Raw genomic sequence first — 17,576 nt, forward strand, 5'->3', positions numbered from 1 at the left:
TTGATTTCCATATATATAGACTTTTCACAGGTCACCCAGATTGGTCAGTCAAAAACCTCTCCCTAGGCCTAATTGGCCAGGCTTGAACTGCCCAAATCTTGAGACCCTGTTTGCAAAAACATCCAAACTTTATCTTTGTTTATAAAGCACAGGAAAATGTTCTCACGAGAAAGACCTTTGCTGGTCACAGGTTTCAATATCCAGGACGATATTGGAGAGGTCAAGCAGATCACTGGGAGATGCAGTTTGAAATGTGCACAGCTGTCTAGAAGGTTCTGCAATGGTGGGGGCTGACCTTTTCATTTATTGCTGAGGCAAAAGTATGGTAAAATGTTCTAGCTTTTATAAGAACTTGGTCAGAAAAACAGTAATGTATTGTTTTTATTTATGCAGCTTCAAAGGCCTATGGATTTTTTTAAAGTTGCTAAAGGCAGTAAGGCTTATCCATTTATATGCTGGCACAGTTCCTGTTGAAAAGCAGAGGAAAACAAGGTTGTGCCATCTGTTACTAGTTTACATCCCAGTTCTGATGACCACACTGGACTGCAGTGGGATACTTGAGCTCCTGATTAAAAAGTTCTGCTCCAGCCTTCTCATTTTAACTCTCATCTAGTCCTCTTTCTTCTACAGCTTAGCTCAGAATATGCCATGAATCATTCTGGCCAAAACCCTTGGGGGGGAAGGTGGTAAAGAAGGGATCTCCTCTTCTGCCATAAGGTCAAGGCAGGGCAGAATCATAAACTGGGGAATTATTAAATGAAAAGTTTATTTTGTCTATTAGCATGTAGTAAAGATAGCGCTTTCATTTTCATTCCATTAATTGCCTTCAGCTTCTTAGGGATTAAATTAATTAAATAGTAATGAATTAGCATTCCACTTTGCATTCTCTACATAACATTTAATCAAAATATAACTAGAAAAATGGCACACATAATAATGTGTCCAGAGCCCTAGATAGGTTTCATTAGGTTCAGCACAGCTGAAAGTCTATTTCAGAAGTACATCTCAGAAGGAAGATTAAATACTTCAATGTGTGTACTTTTTAGTGCAACTGCTCTTGTGATGTAATCCAAAAGAATGAGTCACAAAGCAGACAGAAGAGGCTTGACCGTTCTTAATTTAATATCTTCAAGCTGCATGAAGAGACCCTCCATGCCTTCTGAGATCGGAAATATACCAACGGCACTTTTAGAGCCAAGCTGGCACTTCTCTCCAGTTATTTTCTTTTCTAAAATCTGAAGAAAATGGCCACAAAAGAATTGCAGAAATTAGTTTCGTTTTTTTATGGAAGAAAAATGTGTCTCATATATAGGTCATAAGGACTGACTGCAGCACTACTGTGCTAGATTGGTTAACTGTACCATGACACTGTACAGCTATACAGTGACCTCACTTCAGCTCTGGTCTATCAAAGGTGCAGTGGATTGATCAGTCTTTGCTTGAAAGGAAAAAGCTTTTAAAACTAGCTTGAGACTAATAATATAATCAGCTACTTGTATTTGGTTAGACTTTCCACTGGAGCCTTTATCTTTCTGTTGACAGGGGTGAGGTAGCCATATTGTTTAGTTGTCTGTTAAAATTCCCTGGTATTAGAGTAGTTTTAGCATTCCAACATTCTGTCTCAGTTACCAATTTAATGATAAATTTGCTTGCCAGAATTGCTTTTTTCGATATTCAAGCATTTTCATCCTCTCTAGTCCTTGAAGAGAAGCTAAATTATTTTGAATGCTCTCTCTCCATTTTATGCATTCAGACAGAAAAGTAAAAGGAAAGTCATGTCCTCTGAGTGTTTTTCACATTGTTTTACATTTCAGAAGTGGCCAAATTAAACTTTATTGAAAATTTATATAAATTTATTAAAACCAATTCCAGACATGGAAAATTCAAGTTTGAGAGAATAACTGTAAATTAATACAAGAATTACAACATAGAAGTTCATCAGATTCCACAGATATGTCTACAAAACTATAAAGTTAAAAGCAAACAAATAACACTACCTCATAGCTCGGTATTTTTAGGGTTACAATGACCAACATTCAGAAATGGGTATTTTTACTATTTTTTTTTAATGTAATTTGAAGCACCTTAACTAAAGCTATAGTCATGGAAGTTCTGATCCAAATAATTATGGCAATTTGTGCTGTTTCTGCTCTCCTCTCACAGGTAGCTCTTGAAATTACCCCACCAACTTCATCCACTTCAGTACAAAGTTAATTGGGTAAGCAATAATGGACTTCCATGGCAGAATAGGAACGGCATCAATATCCACAACCATCTTAATGTCTGATCACAGTCAAAGGCCTAAATTATTCTCATGTTACCAAAGACAAAGCTGAATACTATCTTAGATAGAGCTGCATGCATTAAAAGTGTAAGGACACCATGAAAGTTAGAAATCAGATGCAAATAATTTTCACAATACCTATTAACTGCAGAATGTTGTTTGAAAAAGAGTCAATTTACTCTGTTCTTCAACTGCTTGAAATTTTATCTGATTATTAAACCACTTATCAATAAAATGAAATATTTGGAAAGCTTAAAACACAAGCTTTTTGGGTATCTCCCATGTAAATTCTTCTCTTCCAAAATGCCCATAGCATGCTGTTTTTTGATAGATTGGCCTCTTCAAATCCAGCTCCCTAAATAAAAAGAAAAGAACAGTCTTATACCTTACTCCAATGTATATTATGATCTAGACACATCAGAGAGATAATAAGTATCATCCCCAGAAGACAATAAAACCTAGGTGTTGTTTCCTTCCCCACACAGATTTACAGAAGAAAAAATAGTGAGCTTATCATTTTAATTTTTAAGTGTCTAGAAATAGTCGGGTTTCCTCCAAGGCCTAAGAGATGCAGTAAGTATACAGTTAGTCTTTATAAACATTACAGTCCAGAAGCATTTTAAACAGAAAAAATGTTTAAAACTTTTTTAACATAGTGGGCTATACCTGGGCAAGCATCAGTGTGTTTTCTGTTATTTCAAGTGTTATACAGAATATTTTCTAATGCTTTTCTGGCAGAAAGACATTTATCTCAAAAGAAGCTGGCAAAGATGATGATCTAGTAACCTAAGTAACTGTGGAAGTTTAGCTGCTTATGTAGAGGCACAAAGTCACCATTTAGAATAGAGCTTAACATGACATGATGATGACTGGATAAATATTAATGAAGGTGCAAGTCATGCTTATTGCCTTTAGCCTGTGTAATATAGTGGATTGCAGCTGTGCTAAATGGTTAGCTACAGGTATCTACATAGAAGTTTCTCTTAATTTCAATGAAGACCTGAAATATTTTCATCTGCTTAGGCAGATGACACAACACGAGAGCACCCATCTTCTGGGAGCTATGTCTTTCCGTTTTCTGGGAGCTATGTCATAAGTTGTTGCCACATGAATATCAAAGCCACAGAGACCATACTTAGCCCTATAATTCTTTCAGAAGGAGCCAGTATTTCTGTTGCCCTTCAGATAAGGCAGAGATTTGTAGCCTTACACGCCCTGTAAACAGACTGAAAAGCCTAGCCATGTATAATGTTAAACTTTAATTCTGCTTCACCAAGCACAATACCACCTGGCTAATGAATTGCAAGGAAGTTCACTAACCGGAGTTACTGGTAGATATACATGATGTAATTTAGGCAGGTCTTACTTATTCAGTGCATTTTGTGATCAGATTTATCAATTGGCTCTTGTATGTTGTACCGGTGCACATATGAGGGAAGAGCAGAAATTATGTCAATTAGAGATTTACGATGAAGGTGACTTTCTTAAGGTGATAAGCTAGATAATTAAACTGTTAAAGAGGACATTAAAAACAATTCCATGCAATAAATACTAGTATCACACAAACCTTATAATAGCCCCAAGGCGTAGATCAAAGTTTTTCTGGACAATTTCAAGCAGTTCTTCTTCAGATCTGTCTGATGTTCCATAATGAAACACTGAGATGGCAAGAGGATGACTGAGACCAATAGCATATGATAGCTGTAGAACACAAGCATACAGTTAATACAGTCCTTTCTGCTTCTTGCTTAAGAGAAAAGCTTATCATATATATCATATATATCATATATATCATATATATCATATATATCATATGTATTATATATATCATATATCATATGTATCAGGGTAGAGTTTATTAACATCCTGTTTCTATTAAAAAAGTTAGGAGATATCTTTTTGCTATGTGTCTTTTATGTCAGAAAATTATGTTGTCCTCAGAGAATGTTCAGCCTGGTCAAATATCAGATATAGGTGACATTCCTTTAAAGCAAACAACGTACTTTTTGTCATCCTCCGCTACTGGTATTCTTCATCCTTCAGACACAAGGATTTCATGCCTTTGAGACTGGAGACTGAATTCTACAAATATTTATGTTTTGGTTTTGGGCTTTTTCTTCTCTGAAGTAAAGAAAATATCATCTAGGACAAGATGAGGAAAAGCTCCATGTTCCTAAAGCACTACAGACTTTCTCACCCAGAATGAGTTATTTCAATGCACTCCCTGGAACTTCATGCAATACTGCCATGTACTTTTCAAACACAACTAGCGGAAGCAGACAAAGTAAGTCTGGAAGTACAGTCCTACATCTCCTTTCTGTCAGCCAAGAATTGCAATACTGCATAGCACAGCACTGACAGGTTCCCCAGAAATGCATTTTCTTTTATCATTCAGTCCACTTTCCAAAATACAGCCCTGCTGCAGTGCACACTAATATACATTTTATTTTCTTCCATTGTGGTTTATTTGGATGAAAATATGTTTTGACTGAATGTCACCAACTAGTGCAAACCATTCTGTGCCTTTCACTGGTCTTCCTCATTGTGTCTGCTTTCTACAGATTTCAAGAATAGTCCAGTGGCTCAGTTCTGTCTATATGCATCTTAATGACCAAGAACTGGGGTTTTTTTTAGAAACTGTTATGACTACCTTCCCCTTACCTAATTATGAGATTATGATGTCTGTTTGCCATTAACCAAGAAGCTGACAATTCTATATAACACTAAATAATATTGTGTTAATACACAGCTACCTAGACTGCAGTTACCTCTATTATCCATTTTTTCCTTCCATTGTGAGATGGTTAGCATGGAAACAATATCCATGGGAGAGCCAGCTCAATTGTCAGCCTCAGTGAAGGCCGGCAAGGTCTCAGTGTAGCACACCAACGTTAATGGGCTGAAATCACTTTTGCATTTTCACTTGGTACATTTTTCCTTTTGTTAATCTTTAATCCAGCCTTCAAAGACTTCAAAGGATATTGGCTTTTCTGGTCTCTTATCTTCCCGTCTTATCTTCATTGTTAGTATCTGAGATCTCCATAATTTGCTGTTAAAAAGATCAGCCTTGCCTTGTCTAGAGACAGGTCCAGGTATTTAAGGCGGATCTTTGAGAATTACTGGAATAACAACATTCCCATCTAACTAACTAACTAACTAACTCAAAAATTAACACAAAAATGAGTTAAACTTTCAAAAACGACACTCGCAATATGCAAACCAAGAAATCAGAAGTATGTCTTCTTCCCATCAGAAAAAAAAAATTATCAACAATTTGCTAACCAAAACTTATTTGTGCTTGGTTTATTTGCAATCTCCCGTTTTCTTGACTAACTGCAAACTATCAGCTGTCAAACACATGCACAACATCTGAAGCAAGCAGCCTTGTTGCTAATTGGGACGTCTGGATACTATGTCATTGATCATAACCACATTCAGTGGGCTTCTCCTCTGCTCCATAGAGAAAGGAAAAGGCTTCAAACACACCTCTGCAGCAAAACATCAGCCAGATTGCTGCTACATTTTACTTACTTGGTAAATATTATGTAATTACTTGGGACGTAGCAGCTACTCAGAACAAGTACTTATACAAGCTAGTATTGCAAACTGCCTAGGCAAACCTCACTGTTGAACAGTCACACTGGGTTCACATTTAATGGTGAAACTTGCAAGGTGTCAGTAAAATACCTCTTTCTACTACTTTGTCTTAGTAGTCAAAAAAATTCATGTACAAGGAAGGAAGTGCATTTTTTTTCTGAGTATGTAAGCCTAATGAACAGTTTTCTTGTTTTAAACTCTAAAACAATTGAATTTTGCTTTTAGTTACACTCTACACCATAGGAGAATACTAGGAACAAATTAAGGTAGTTTCAAATGCAGCTTAAAAGAAATTAGTTATAACCAATATGACCATATTGCAAGTTGCCAGTTGCACAACTGCATCTAGAAAGTGCTCCCATAACTGTAATGTGCTGTGCAGCCCAAGCTGGGGTGCTGGCCATGCAGGTGTGTGCAGAGCACCTAAAACACAAGGATGATGCAAATAAGTACCTAGACCTGGGATGACAAGAGAGTAGGAGAAAGAACATTATTGAGTTCACACTCCTTGTTTCAGTACCATCCTGGCCCGTGTCTTTGTCTTCCCTCATAAGGCTCCTTAAAAATTCCTGGAGCTCCATTCTAATATGAGAAGTGATTTTCTGAAACTGGAGCAAGGCTGTGATGGTAGTGTGTGCCCCGAGACAGAATTTCTGTTGCAGAATTTGGTCTATTACATTTATGGTTGCTCTTACCTGGATTAATACTCTTTTACAGAGACCAGCTTTCACCAGAGATTTTGCAACCCAGCGAGCTGCATATGCTGCAGAACGATCAACTTTGGAAGGATCTTTTCCAGAGAATGCACCTCCACCATGGGCTCCCCAGCCTCCATATGTATCAACAATGATCTTCCGGCCAGTCAGTCCAGCATCAGTCTGAAGGACAAATAACTAAATATACTCACGAGACACAATCCAATCCCATATTATGTTATTGAGTACAGCTTTCTTATTTATTTGTCATACATATGATTCTGTTCACAGTGTACACATTCCCAAGCAACTGTTTAATGAAAGAGTTCTCTGCGTGGCTGGAGTACTTTTCAGAAATGTACTAAGCCGTCTGTGCTGCAGTCACTTTTGAAAACCTTTAACAATTAATCACAACTGTAAACATGGCAAAAAGAATGCTCGCTTCAACTCAGCATTTGTGAAATGCTGTCTATGCATTACTGGTCAAAGTCTTCACTCAGCAACACTTTGATGAAGGCCAAGAATTTAGAGAGACAAAAACAGATCAAACATGACCTAAAAGGTTAACAAGCTTCACTTAGATGCACACATTAAATAGGAATCAGGGGCTGCATGGAACTGCAGCTCAGTGTTGTCAGCACAAGAGCACTGAGAAATTCTAGCTCAGTTCACATTAATAGTTTGGTAGTGACACAAGTGATACTACATTTCTTTCTTCTTCCTTCCTTCCTGTGCCCCTGATAATGGTCCCAAACTCTTGCATAGACTTTTGTCTGCCTCCTGCAACTTTATGAGCTGATCCAGCTTACTCAGCCAGGAGAGAATTACTGACTTTCTGTCAGATTAGTAAAGCTGGCAACCACATGCTGATAAAAGAACTGAAGAGTGCTGAGAAATTCCATCCTGAAAGAGGATAAGTGGCATTAACCCACTATTTTTAAATCTTCAAATAAGTAATGTGGGAGCAAAGCCAACATTTATTTCTCAATGAAAGTGGTATCCCTACATCATACCAATGTGATCAAAAGCACACCTTGTAGTTTTAATCCTTATGAGCTCTTTACACAAACTAGAGTGTTTTGTGTAACATAACTTTTTACAATTTCATAGCAATGGCTTTCTTATCTAGTGCCCACACCTGGAAAACAGAACACATGTCAAATTATAATGACTATTGATACTTAATATGTTAAGTTTCCCTTTATATTTGTTCACTTTATGAATAGTTTCAATGTAAATATCAGACTGATTGTTATTTCTGGTTTTGATTTTTCTTGTGGAAGTGAAGAGATACTTCCAGCCAGCCATTTTAGCACGTAAAATAAGAATTGGCTTTTGCTAATTTAAAATACTTTCTGGAAGCAAGACAAAGATCCAAGAATCCTTATATGTGACTGTCCAAGCAGGTATAGCTTCAGTTTAGAGGACAGCTATCCAGTAGGAAAGCTCCAGTAGAAATGACTGAAGCAAAGATGCAAAGACTATTTGGTTAAAATTATACTAGTCCATTGCACTATTGTTTAAGAGAACATTTACAAGCATGGGGTAAAGTGGAATCCAAGTCTGCATAGGCTGTAGTTTTTCAAAGTACCATACCTTAGGACCACCTTCTACAAACTTTTCACTCGGAAGGAGATGATAAATGGTGCGCTCATCAAGATACCTCTCTGGAATGACTTTCTTAACAACTTTCTCCATCAGCTCATTCCGTATTTTTTGTAGCGGCACATCTGGCGCATGATTTACTGAAATCACAAGTGTGTGTACTCGGATGGGCTCCAGTGCACCATTACACTCCTTATATTCCATTGTGACCTAGTGAGGAAAAAAAATAAGAGGACGATGAACCCTCGGGGCCAAAAGCACCGGTCTGAAAGCTGGAAATGAACCTTATAGTCATTTTCTGCAGCTAAAAATAAACAGATTAAGGGAAATGGGAAGAAAAATTATGGAGCTGTCAATACTTCAATTCACTGTAAGAAAAAAAGAAAATACTGAAGTACCACTACCAAAAGGCTTAACTACATGTATTGCCTCAGAGAAACAAAATAACAAGACAGCTACAAAATCCTATCATTTTAGCAGTTGATGCTAAAATCAATCTGGTTTGCTATATTAACATAACTTCAAATTGTGGATTAGCAAAGTAAAACCAAAATAAATTTTGGAGAACCCTGCAAAAATGAACAACTGTAGATCATATAATAGGCTGTATCCTTTGCTCCCTTCTACACAGCTTTTATGCACATACATATGTATAAGCTGCCATTGCTCCATTCTTAGTATCTGTTTTCTTACAGACTAAAGAGGTCTCTCTACTTTCTTACTCTTCAAATAGGCTTGAATAGATACATGGTAAAGAAATCAGCCTGTTCACATGTTCTATACACTCCTGACAAGAGGCAAGGACATAATCCATGTTGTACTGCAACAACAGCAGCAGTATAACTCAGTGCAGTTGATCCACACTAAACAACAGAAATTAAGATTAAAACATTTTGCTGTACTGGAAATGCCACATGTATGTTTTTCCTTTCCTATCCTGAAGGTTTCATAGCCCAGAAAACAGAGAACTTACTGTCTTCGAGACAGCCAAAGTGCATCACTCTAACAGTAGGCTCAGTGACTCATCCACTGAGCTCTGCAACACAGCATTCAGTAGCTGATATTTATTCAGAAAAAAACCCAAATCTGATTGTTGGCAATTTGTTAATGCTCCTTATCTCCAGGGGAAAACAAGGAAAATACAACTACTGTTTTCAAGAGACCTGCTGAGACACTGATAGAGCAGTTAAAACAAACCATATGTGCTATATACACATGCACCTTATGAAACTCATAACACCTTGGAACATGAGAATGACAGCACCATTTGTGACAAACATAAAGTCTAATGTAGTAGCAGACAGGGTAAATGCTTTCTATTGTTTCTCACCCTTACAGCTGACACATCTGTTACAAACCTGTGTTTTCCCATCTGGTCTAACCCAGGGCCACGTTCCATTCCTTTCCAGAGCCCTTATGCTTGCAGTCAGTTTGTGTGCTAGGAGGACAGTTAAGGGCATGCATTCCTCAGTTTCATCAGTGGCATAGCCAAACATCAAACCCTGCATTGAAAATAGGGGAATTGCATTGAAAAATGGGCAAATAAGACACTAATTTCCATGTTCTCTTTCCATTTCTGCCCCTGTCTTTGCCTCACAGTACTTTGAAATCACCCAAGCATAGCAAGGGACAGCAGTAACATGCAGAACTTTTACTCTTGACATATAACCAGTCTGAAATAACATTTATTTGCAAGAGTCACAGCTACAACAGGGGTGGTTCCCAAATATGTCTCTGCCTTACACATCCATAAGAACCCACTGCAAAGGCTTCATAAACATAAAGCTCATCAAGACTGCTCAGTCTTCTCCCCACAAATGACACAGAAATTGTTGCCAGGCTAAAGGACTTGAAAGATCAGAAACTAACCAACTGACAAAAACCTTGATTGTAGCTCTGTCCTGTTAAGGCCACTGAATATGGGAAAGCCACTTTCCCTGAAACTGGTAAAGGCTGTGATGTTTTCACAGTTATGGTCATTAACAGAGTGCACAGTGCTCAGCTGATGATTCTTGCAATTTGCTCAACAGCTTTTAAGGAAAATATCTGGTCCAGTGTAATTATAGATGCTTGTGCTTAAACTACAACTGAGTAATTGTCTGGAATTACCTGATCCCCTGCTCCAATGTCCTCATCAGTCTTGCCATGGGAGATAGCATGCTTGATTTCTTTACATTGTTGTTCTAGGGCCACTAAAACTGTGCAAGTCTTATAGTCCAGTCCTAGTGAAAGGAGTTTTGTAAAATTAGCTCATACATTCCTGAGAGTTCACAAATTGCTAGAGAAGTTTTTAAGGGTTATCTAGTTATCTTGGCTAAATGTTTTAAAATTCTAAGCATGTAAGCTTCCTATACTATATTTTTTATTGCTAACAGAAGCAGACAATCAGCACATTTATTTAACAGTTTCAGGATGTGGATAGGCTAGTGCTACTAGGTCAAACCTGAATTCTTGAAACTGACAGGATAGCAGAAATCTTACAAGCTCCCCCACTAGTTATGCTTATTATGACATTGCTTATTATGACACTGCTTATTTTGGCTAGGGTTCAAATCATTTGGTTATTAAACCTGCAAGAGGAGTGTAGAAAATGGTACCAGAAACTTGTATTCAGTTTTTATTGTAGTATGTTCAAAGATTCAATTGAATTAGAGAAATAAAAGTATGTATCATGCATGAAAAGGGAAGACTGAAGGTATGAAGACTGAAGTCATGTAAGTGGTACAACTGCTGAAAGAAAGCTCCTTCAGGATATATGTTAAGAATACATAAGGAATTCTCTCCGTGTGAACTTCCAGTGTCACAGGCTTATGTACGCCAAGGACAAGGAACATCAGTGTTAAAGCTTTCATTGTACAAACCTACAGGTGCAACCACCTTCTGACATTTATCCAAACACTAGCTTTTCTGCAACACAGAAGCAAGAGGTACCTCACACTTTCAAGAATAAGTCTTTTACAAGTATGCCACCTCAAAATAGCTCCTTCAATACTAGGCAATGAGAAATACGTATCAACTACAACAGCTGTGAGTCTTCTCCCTGCCCTGGATACACACTTCCTTTTATTCTTCAGAAGACCATAAAAACATGACTCTGGCCACATGCAGAACAGACCTGTGAATGAACACACGTAGGATCTCATGAGAGAATCAGAGAGAATCGCAGAACGTTCTGAATTGGAAAGGACCCACAAGGATCATAAAGTCCAATTCCTAAGTGAATGGCCCATACGGGGCTTGAAACCATAATCAGTATTATCAGCACCACTCACCTCACTCACCTTTGGAAGAGTCATCATATCCTATTCTCTTAAGTGTCTCTCTCACAATTTGTTGATAGTCCACTATGGCCTGGGATGTGATCTCTCCACAGAGCAAAATCATTCCAGTTTTTGCCACACACTCTGGAGAAAATATGTCAGTAAAATGTCAGAATCTCAGTTATAATATTTTACAGTTAAACAGAGAGATGCTGAAGATGGTGCTATGACCAAAGGACTGATCACTGGGGAAACTCAGTGTAAAGCCTTAGCACACATATGGGTCTTCGTGCAACCACTCTTGAGCTGATACGAACATTTAGAAGCCTGCATGTGCTAGGGGTCTATCATGGCCAATTATCCTACTTCACATCAGCTAGAAGCAAATGTCTGTAAGAGCAGATCAAGTATGTAGGATTGTTTCTCCAAATACAAGAATTTCAGTTCAGGGTTTTCCTGAAGCCAAAGGAACATGATTTATTAACAGATGGTATCACTAGCCTTTCATATATTTTTATTACAGTAATTCACCCAGTTGTCCTTGGCAACCACAAAAACTTTTAGCTTCTGCAAGATCCTGGAGCAAGAAGCTATGCAATTTCATTCAAAATTTTGTGCAGAATAATTTAATATTTTTGTTTGTTTGTTTCAAGAGTCCATCTAGTCTCTAAACTTTCTGTTTTGCATAAAACATATAGCAGACAATCACAAAAAAAAATTGGTACAACAATATGATCTATTACGTCTGTAATCATGTCACACCTCAAAATTCCTTCTTGGTAGGACAAATTGTTGGTGTTTCTCACATCTCTTATCACACATCTTTCCTTGACATTTTTGCAGCATTCCTCTGTTACCATCTTCAACTTTTCAGTAGTTTTGGAAGCATAACTGCATGCAATATTGAAATACATGCTTCCTCAAGCCTAACACATATGCTAAACTCTCCCCTCATATCTCACTGCTCACATCTGTGCATCAAGGATCACATGAGATTTTTCAGACGAAAAATATTAGATCAGTGGGTTTATGAGATGCAGCTAGTCCTCTGTGCTGTAACCATGGCTTTGGTGGCATGTTCTAGAAACAAAATTACTGCATTTGGAAATCTCTTTAGGTACATTCCTTTTCTGTGTCCATTTTTCTGTGCCAACCCACTCACTCCAATCTGATAACGTTCATAGCCTCTGTTGGTGATATTGCTAGTGACAAAATCCATGCATAGTCCTAATGGAAAATCACACACAAAAGCAAGCCACTTTGATAAGAATCACATTCAAATGAACTTATCTTCCTGTGAACAAAGGGCATTGCCCTAATCACTCTGTGAAGACATGAACTTTGATATATATCTTTCTGCACTTCTCTTTTCCCCTGATTTTCTTAGATTTCTGATTATCATCCACTCTGCTAACCCCAGTTTTCCCTGATACCACTAGCTTCTCCTGGTGTACTTCTTGCATTTCATAATTTTTAATTTGCACTGGAGTACAAGGTATTTCCTTTCTTCGGTTCATTTTTTACAGCTTTTTTCATGCTTTTCCTTTTCCTCTGAATCAGAGTGCCACAGCTGACCTCTTACTGACTGTCTTGACTGGCAGCCAGCTATTGGAGGAATTTCAGAACAAAAGACATTATATCAAAATTGATTACATGTTATACTTCATTCATCTGGTTTTCCATCTGTATGGTACTTACCACAGGCAACCTTGGCATCTGGATCAATGCTGAGATGAGCATCTAAAACAGCATCACTTATCTGATCACACAGCTTATCTGGAAGATAAAAATAAGACAGACATTTCTTTTTTGTGATTAAAAAAATTGGATTTCTTAATAAAACTTAATTTCCTATGGGCAAGAAATTTCTGGATCTAGGGCATCTGCCAAGAAGCAATTTTATCAACTCACATACCTAAAAGGTAAGTCTTAGCTTGTTTTCACTCCTCCCCTCAAGTCAGTTCTAACTAACATTTTACTGTCACCTGCACAGGCCAGCAACCTCCCTGGAAAGGGGGCAATGAAAAATGCATGCAAAGGCATCTGAAATAATCAAGATAATTTCAGGATAATAGAATACTCATGTAGTAATTTTGGAAGAAGTATTAAAGCTAAGACCTTTCTATAGCAGCTTTGCATTCTTCTCTTTTATTTTAAACTTTGTATTGCATTTTCTGTGTGGGTTATCTGCTTTGATCCACATCTTATAACAGTTAGAGGTCTCCACTTCTGGAAGTGTTTATCCCTTCAGTACCTGCAGTGTGAACCTCTGAAATCTCATAAGTCAATTTTTTTGGATGACAGGAGGCATTGCTATCCTTAAAAAAGGGTACATCATATTGAAGTACGATGTACCTGCAAATATGCACCGCTATCTAGCTCATTCAAGTTCAGAAAAGTTTCTGCAAACATTTTCTCAGGGTCATGCATTGGCCCCTCACAAGTTTTTACAGTTATATATCTGAAGTGCTGGTCTTTCTGTTTTGGGAAAAAAGCAACGGAAAAAAGGTTTTACCTAGACCATCTTTAGCACCTATGACCTATTGTCCAAATAAGAACTGAGCATGTCAAATGCATTTGGTTTGTTAAAAGTTAATGAACAATTTAGGGGAAAAATTTGGATTGTCTCATCAGGATAACTGAACTAGGTGAAAGCAATCCATGTTATTAATTCAAAACAATATCTGTGAGAGGTAGTATATCTGCAGAACCAACAAAAAGAACATGAATTAATTTTCACCCACCATCATTACCAAAAAAAGCCATCCAAAATATGTTCAGTCACACAGATACACAGCTGGATCTACAAAATCATCTATATTAGTGAGCCAGGTGCCCAAGTAGTTTATAATGGTCTATGTAATTATACACATAATTGCCAATTGAAAATAACATCTCTTGAGGGCCCACAAAGAAAATTAATGAAGAAGCATAACTGAATGTCTACCTTAAGCTGCTTATTTACTTTTACACGTAACCTGGTCTAGAAGCACACAAACATCAGAATGAAATAATAAGGCAAGAGTAGAATTATTCTATACCCCAAAAGATCTGTAATTCAATGCAGGGTTTAAGTACAAATTGAATTTTAGTATGAGAACTGTAATTATCTTTCATTACAATCTAAAAACAAGGAAAACTGAAAAATGCTAGCATGTAGCTTTGAATAGATGAACCATTGTGCCATCAACATTACCACACTCAAATACAAACTATAACCAAAAGCAAAGCAAGAGTACTAAATATACATGTGCCCCTTTTATTCACATAGGCTACAGTGATCTCAATGTCTTCATAAGATTTTCTTATGGAAGTGCACAGGTTTCTACTTCACTGGCATAATTTTCACAACATGAATCAGCAGTTTCTGTACTTTTTACATTCTATTCCTTGCATTTTCCTTAAACAAGCTAAAGCTAAGCATTTAACTGCATTTCTTAATCAGTTGCAAAATAAGTCCAACAATTTAGAGGCTTGGAAAAAAGCAAAACAAAAGATTGCCATCTTAATAACTGTAAAGCCTGTCTTCAGCTATTTGTGCTGCACTATTTCCCAGCTTAAGCACTATCTTTCTGAAATTTCTTGCAAGCACAGCTGCTCAAAGGTTAAGAATCCTGGTCTGTTCCACAAATTATGTTTCACCTTCACTGATAAAAATTGACCTCTGATCTAAGAGGACTTACTTTCAGACCCAGAAGTCATCTGTGCAAGCAAGAAAAAAATAAGAAATGCCATGTCACCTGGCTAGTTTGATATCCCAGGCTGCACTGAGTTCCGAAGATTAAGATACTGATTCACATCAAAAGGTGCAAGGCTCAAGCAGGAGTAGCATAACCTTAACAACTGATACGTTTTATTGCCTGTGTGCAATGTTACAACCCACAGTGCACTGTTTTACAGCAAACTCCAGGTGGTTTAAGAAATGGTGCCACATGCTGCAGTGGGCTCAGAGCTGTTGGGCTGTTCATTAGGGGCAGGGCAGACCTGCTAGTATAACTGGTCTCACACTGTACCATTCCCATCTAATGAGTAAGACTGTGGATACCCAAGAAAATCTCAATGCAAATCTTTAGTGCTTGACACCACCTTTTGTTTCTCATTCTTTTTTTTTCCTTTCTTTTAGTATGGAAAAAGTAAGAGGTAACATTAGTTTTATTCTTAACAATAAAATGCTCCATTTCAATGTACTACCTTTACTGTAAATCTGAGTCATTATCACATGTCTTGGAGGTCCAAACTTCCTTCAGTGCCTCAATTAACATAGCTTCTAGATAAATAATTGTGTAAACAAAGCTGTATAAAAAATAGCTGAATTTAGTGAGCAGTTAGAGCTGAAGCATTGTCTTACAGTTCAAGATCTGGAAAATACAATGGCTTTATACATCCTATGCTTGTTGGAAACTTGTGTTAGCAAAACAATGTGACAAATAGACATATGCACAATTGTAGCAGCTCTGATGCAAATTAATGTTTAATATTCAAAATATTTCAGAGAATCAAACTTCAAAAATCAGCTACAATACACATGTGCACAAAGCCTACTTTTTCATTACAGAATAAAAAATGAAATTACAATTCTAGTATACATGGCAGCTCCACATCTACCTGTAGACCTATCCATGCTTTACTCAAGCAAAAGTTTAAAGCTACCTAACCAGATTATATTGCAAACTAAACAAGTGAGGCAAGTCCTAGCCAAGCAAACAAAGACACTAATCCAAACTCTATTCAAAATAATTATTCAAATTAATTATTATTCAAAATAATTTCTCCATTGGGGGAGATATGACTGAACTTTCATCAGATAGTACTTTTCCATGTGAGTATCAATAAAAGAAAGTATACAATCAGCATTTTTACTTACCAGAATGTCCTTCAGCAACAGATTCTGAGGTAAAAAGAAATCGTTTCTCTTTTGACATGTTTTGGTTATCTTTAGCAGGCCTGAAAGTGGGAAAGAACCAATACAACTGGACTACAGAAGAAGCACATGCAGAAGGGGAAGTGGAAAGGTTAACTTCTTTATGCAAACAGCTGATGTCATTGCTCCTCCCTGTTTGTTCCCCAGGTTCCTTCAATAGGTAAGATGGATTCATATGGCCTTTATGATTTACTGCCACAGAGACTTCGTTCCTAAGACTTTAGTGTGAGTAAACTCCTAAACTGTGCAGAGGTGTATCATTATGTGAAATGTGAATGTACCTAATCCAGTTCAGTGCTTTTGCACACTTCCCTAAGCCTCCAGTCTTAATCATTGTCCTAAGCGCAAACTAAAGAGCACTTCAAGATAGTAACTCAGAACACAGATTTTATTTCAATTTGTAGGAGCAAATGATGTTTTCACCAAGGCACAATATCCAAACTTTGTACTCAGCTGCAGTAGTGGACTGTGCAGAAATGTATCTCTCTTTATGTGAGAACAAATGTTTGCAACAGCTCCAGGTGGTGAACACTGTGTTCTTCTTCCACAATACTATGGCTAAGTCAGGAACTGTAGAGCAACAAAACAGCAAACTCTGTAGAAACAGGGGTGAAGAAAGTGGGTTCATACAAGTTACCTTGAATTCTGAAAGCTATACCCTATTTCAATAAATTTTCAATTTGTTAATGGTTAGGTTCTCACAATCCATTAAAAAACCCCTTTTCTCATACTTTTTGTCTCGATGGAGAGACACTAGCAGGAAGCAGCTAGACTCAAGTATCCAAACTAAGCAAAGACATGCTGCCTGTTTGGAAGCACTGTTTCTCTTTGGCTTGTTCCGGAAGACAGAGCAACAACACACCAGAGCACCTGAATACAGCAGTGTCAAAAAGCGACCTAGGAATAACAATGTGTTATTTGAAGACCAGATGTGTCTAGTCTTAAAAACCCTTGCCCTGTTGAGGAGCTCTACACTGCTGCTATGCATTGTGTTGAGCTCAGCTTCTCTAAATCATTTGTCATTTCTGAAAATGTTCAGCCTGGAGAAGTAAAGACTGCGAGGGGATCTTACCACTGCATAGAAACATCTGAAGGGAGGGTGTCAAGGGGATGCAGCCAGGCTCTTCTCAGGGTTATTGAGCAACAGGACAAGAGGCAATGGGCAGAAACTGATGCACAGGAAGCTCCACTTGAACATGAGCAAGAACTTCTTT

General features: G+C 37.5%; 1 protein-coding gene across 2 annotated transcripts; it reads right to left on the minus strand.

Annotated features, from left to right (window-relative positions):
- Positions 1-1,089: 1,089 nt before the first annotated feature.
- Positions 1,090-16,476, minus strand: LOC146424630 (S-adenosylmethionine synthase-like). Of its 2 annotated transcripts, none has more exons than XM_085042708.1 (9): positions 16,306-16,476; positions 13,140-13,217; positions 11,463-11,585; positions 10,291-10,403; positions 9,540-9,683; positions 8,173-8,391; positions 6,577-6,759; positions 3,852-3,985; positions 1,090-2,639 (listed from the first exon to the last, which is right to left on the minus strand). In XM_085042708.1, exons 1-9 carry the CDS (start codon positions 16,361-16,363, stop codon positions 2,537-2,539), a joined length of 1,155 nt encoding a protein of 384 aa, XP_084898834.1. In that variant the 5' UTR covers positions 16,364-16,476; the 3' UTR covers positions 1,090-2,536. The 2 variants fall into 2 exon arrangements, with proteins under 2 accessions (XP_084898834.1, XP_084898832.1); XM_085042706.1 differs by lacking the exon at positions 16,306-16,476 and adding an exon at positions 15,633-15,710.
- Between the last annotated feature and the right edge of the window lie 1,100 nt (positions 16,477-17,576).

Source organism: Lichenostomus cassidix, chromosome Z (genome assembly GCF_008360975.1).
Source record: "Lichenostomus cassidix isolate B80296 chromosome Z, HeHo_3.0, whole genome shotgun sequence".
Classification (NCBI taxonomy): domain Eukaryota; kingdom Metazoa; phylum Chordata; class Aves; order Passeriformes; family Meliphagidae; genus Lichenostomus; species Lichenostomus cassidix.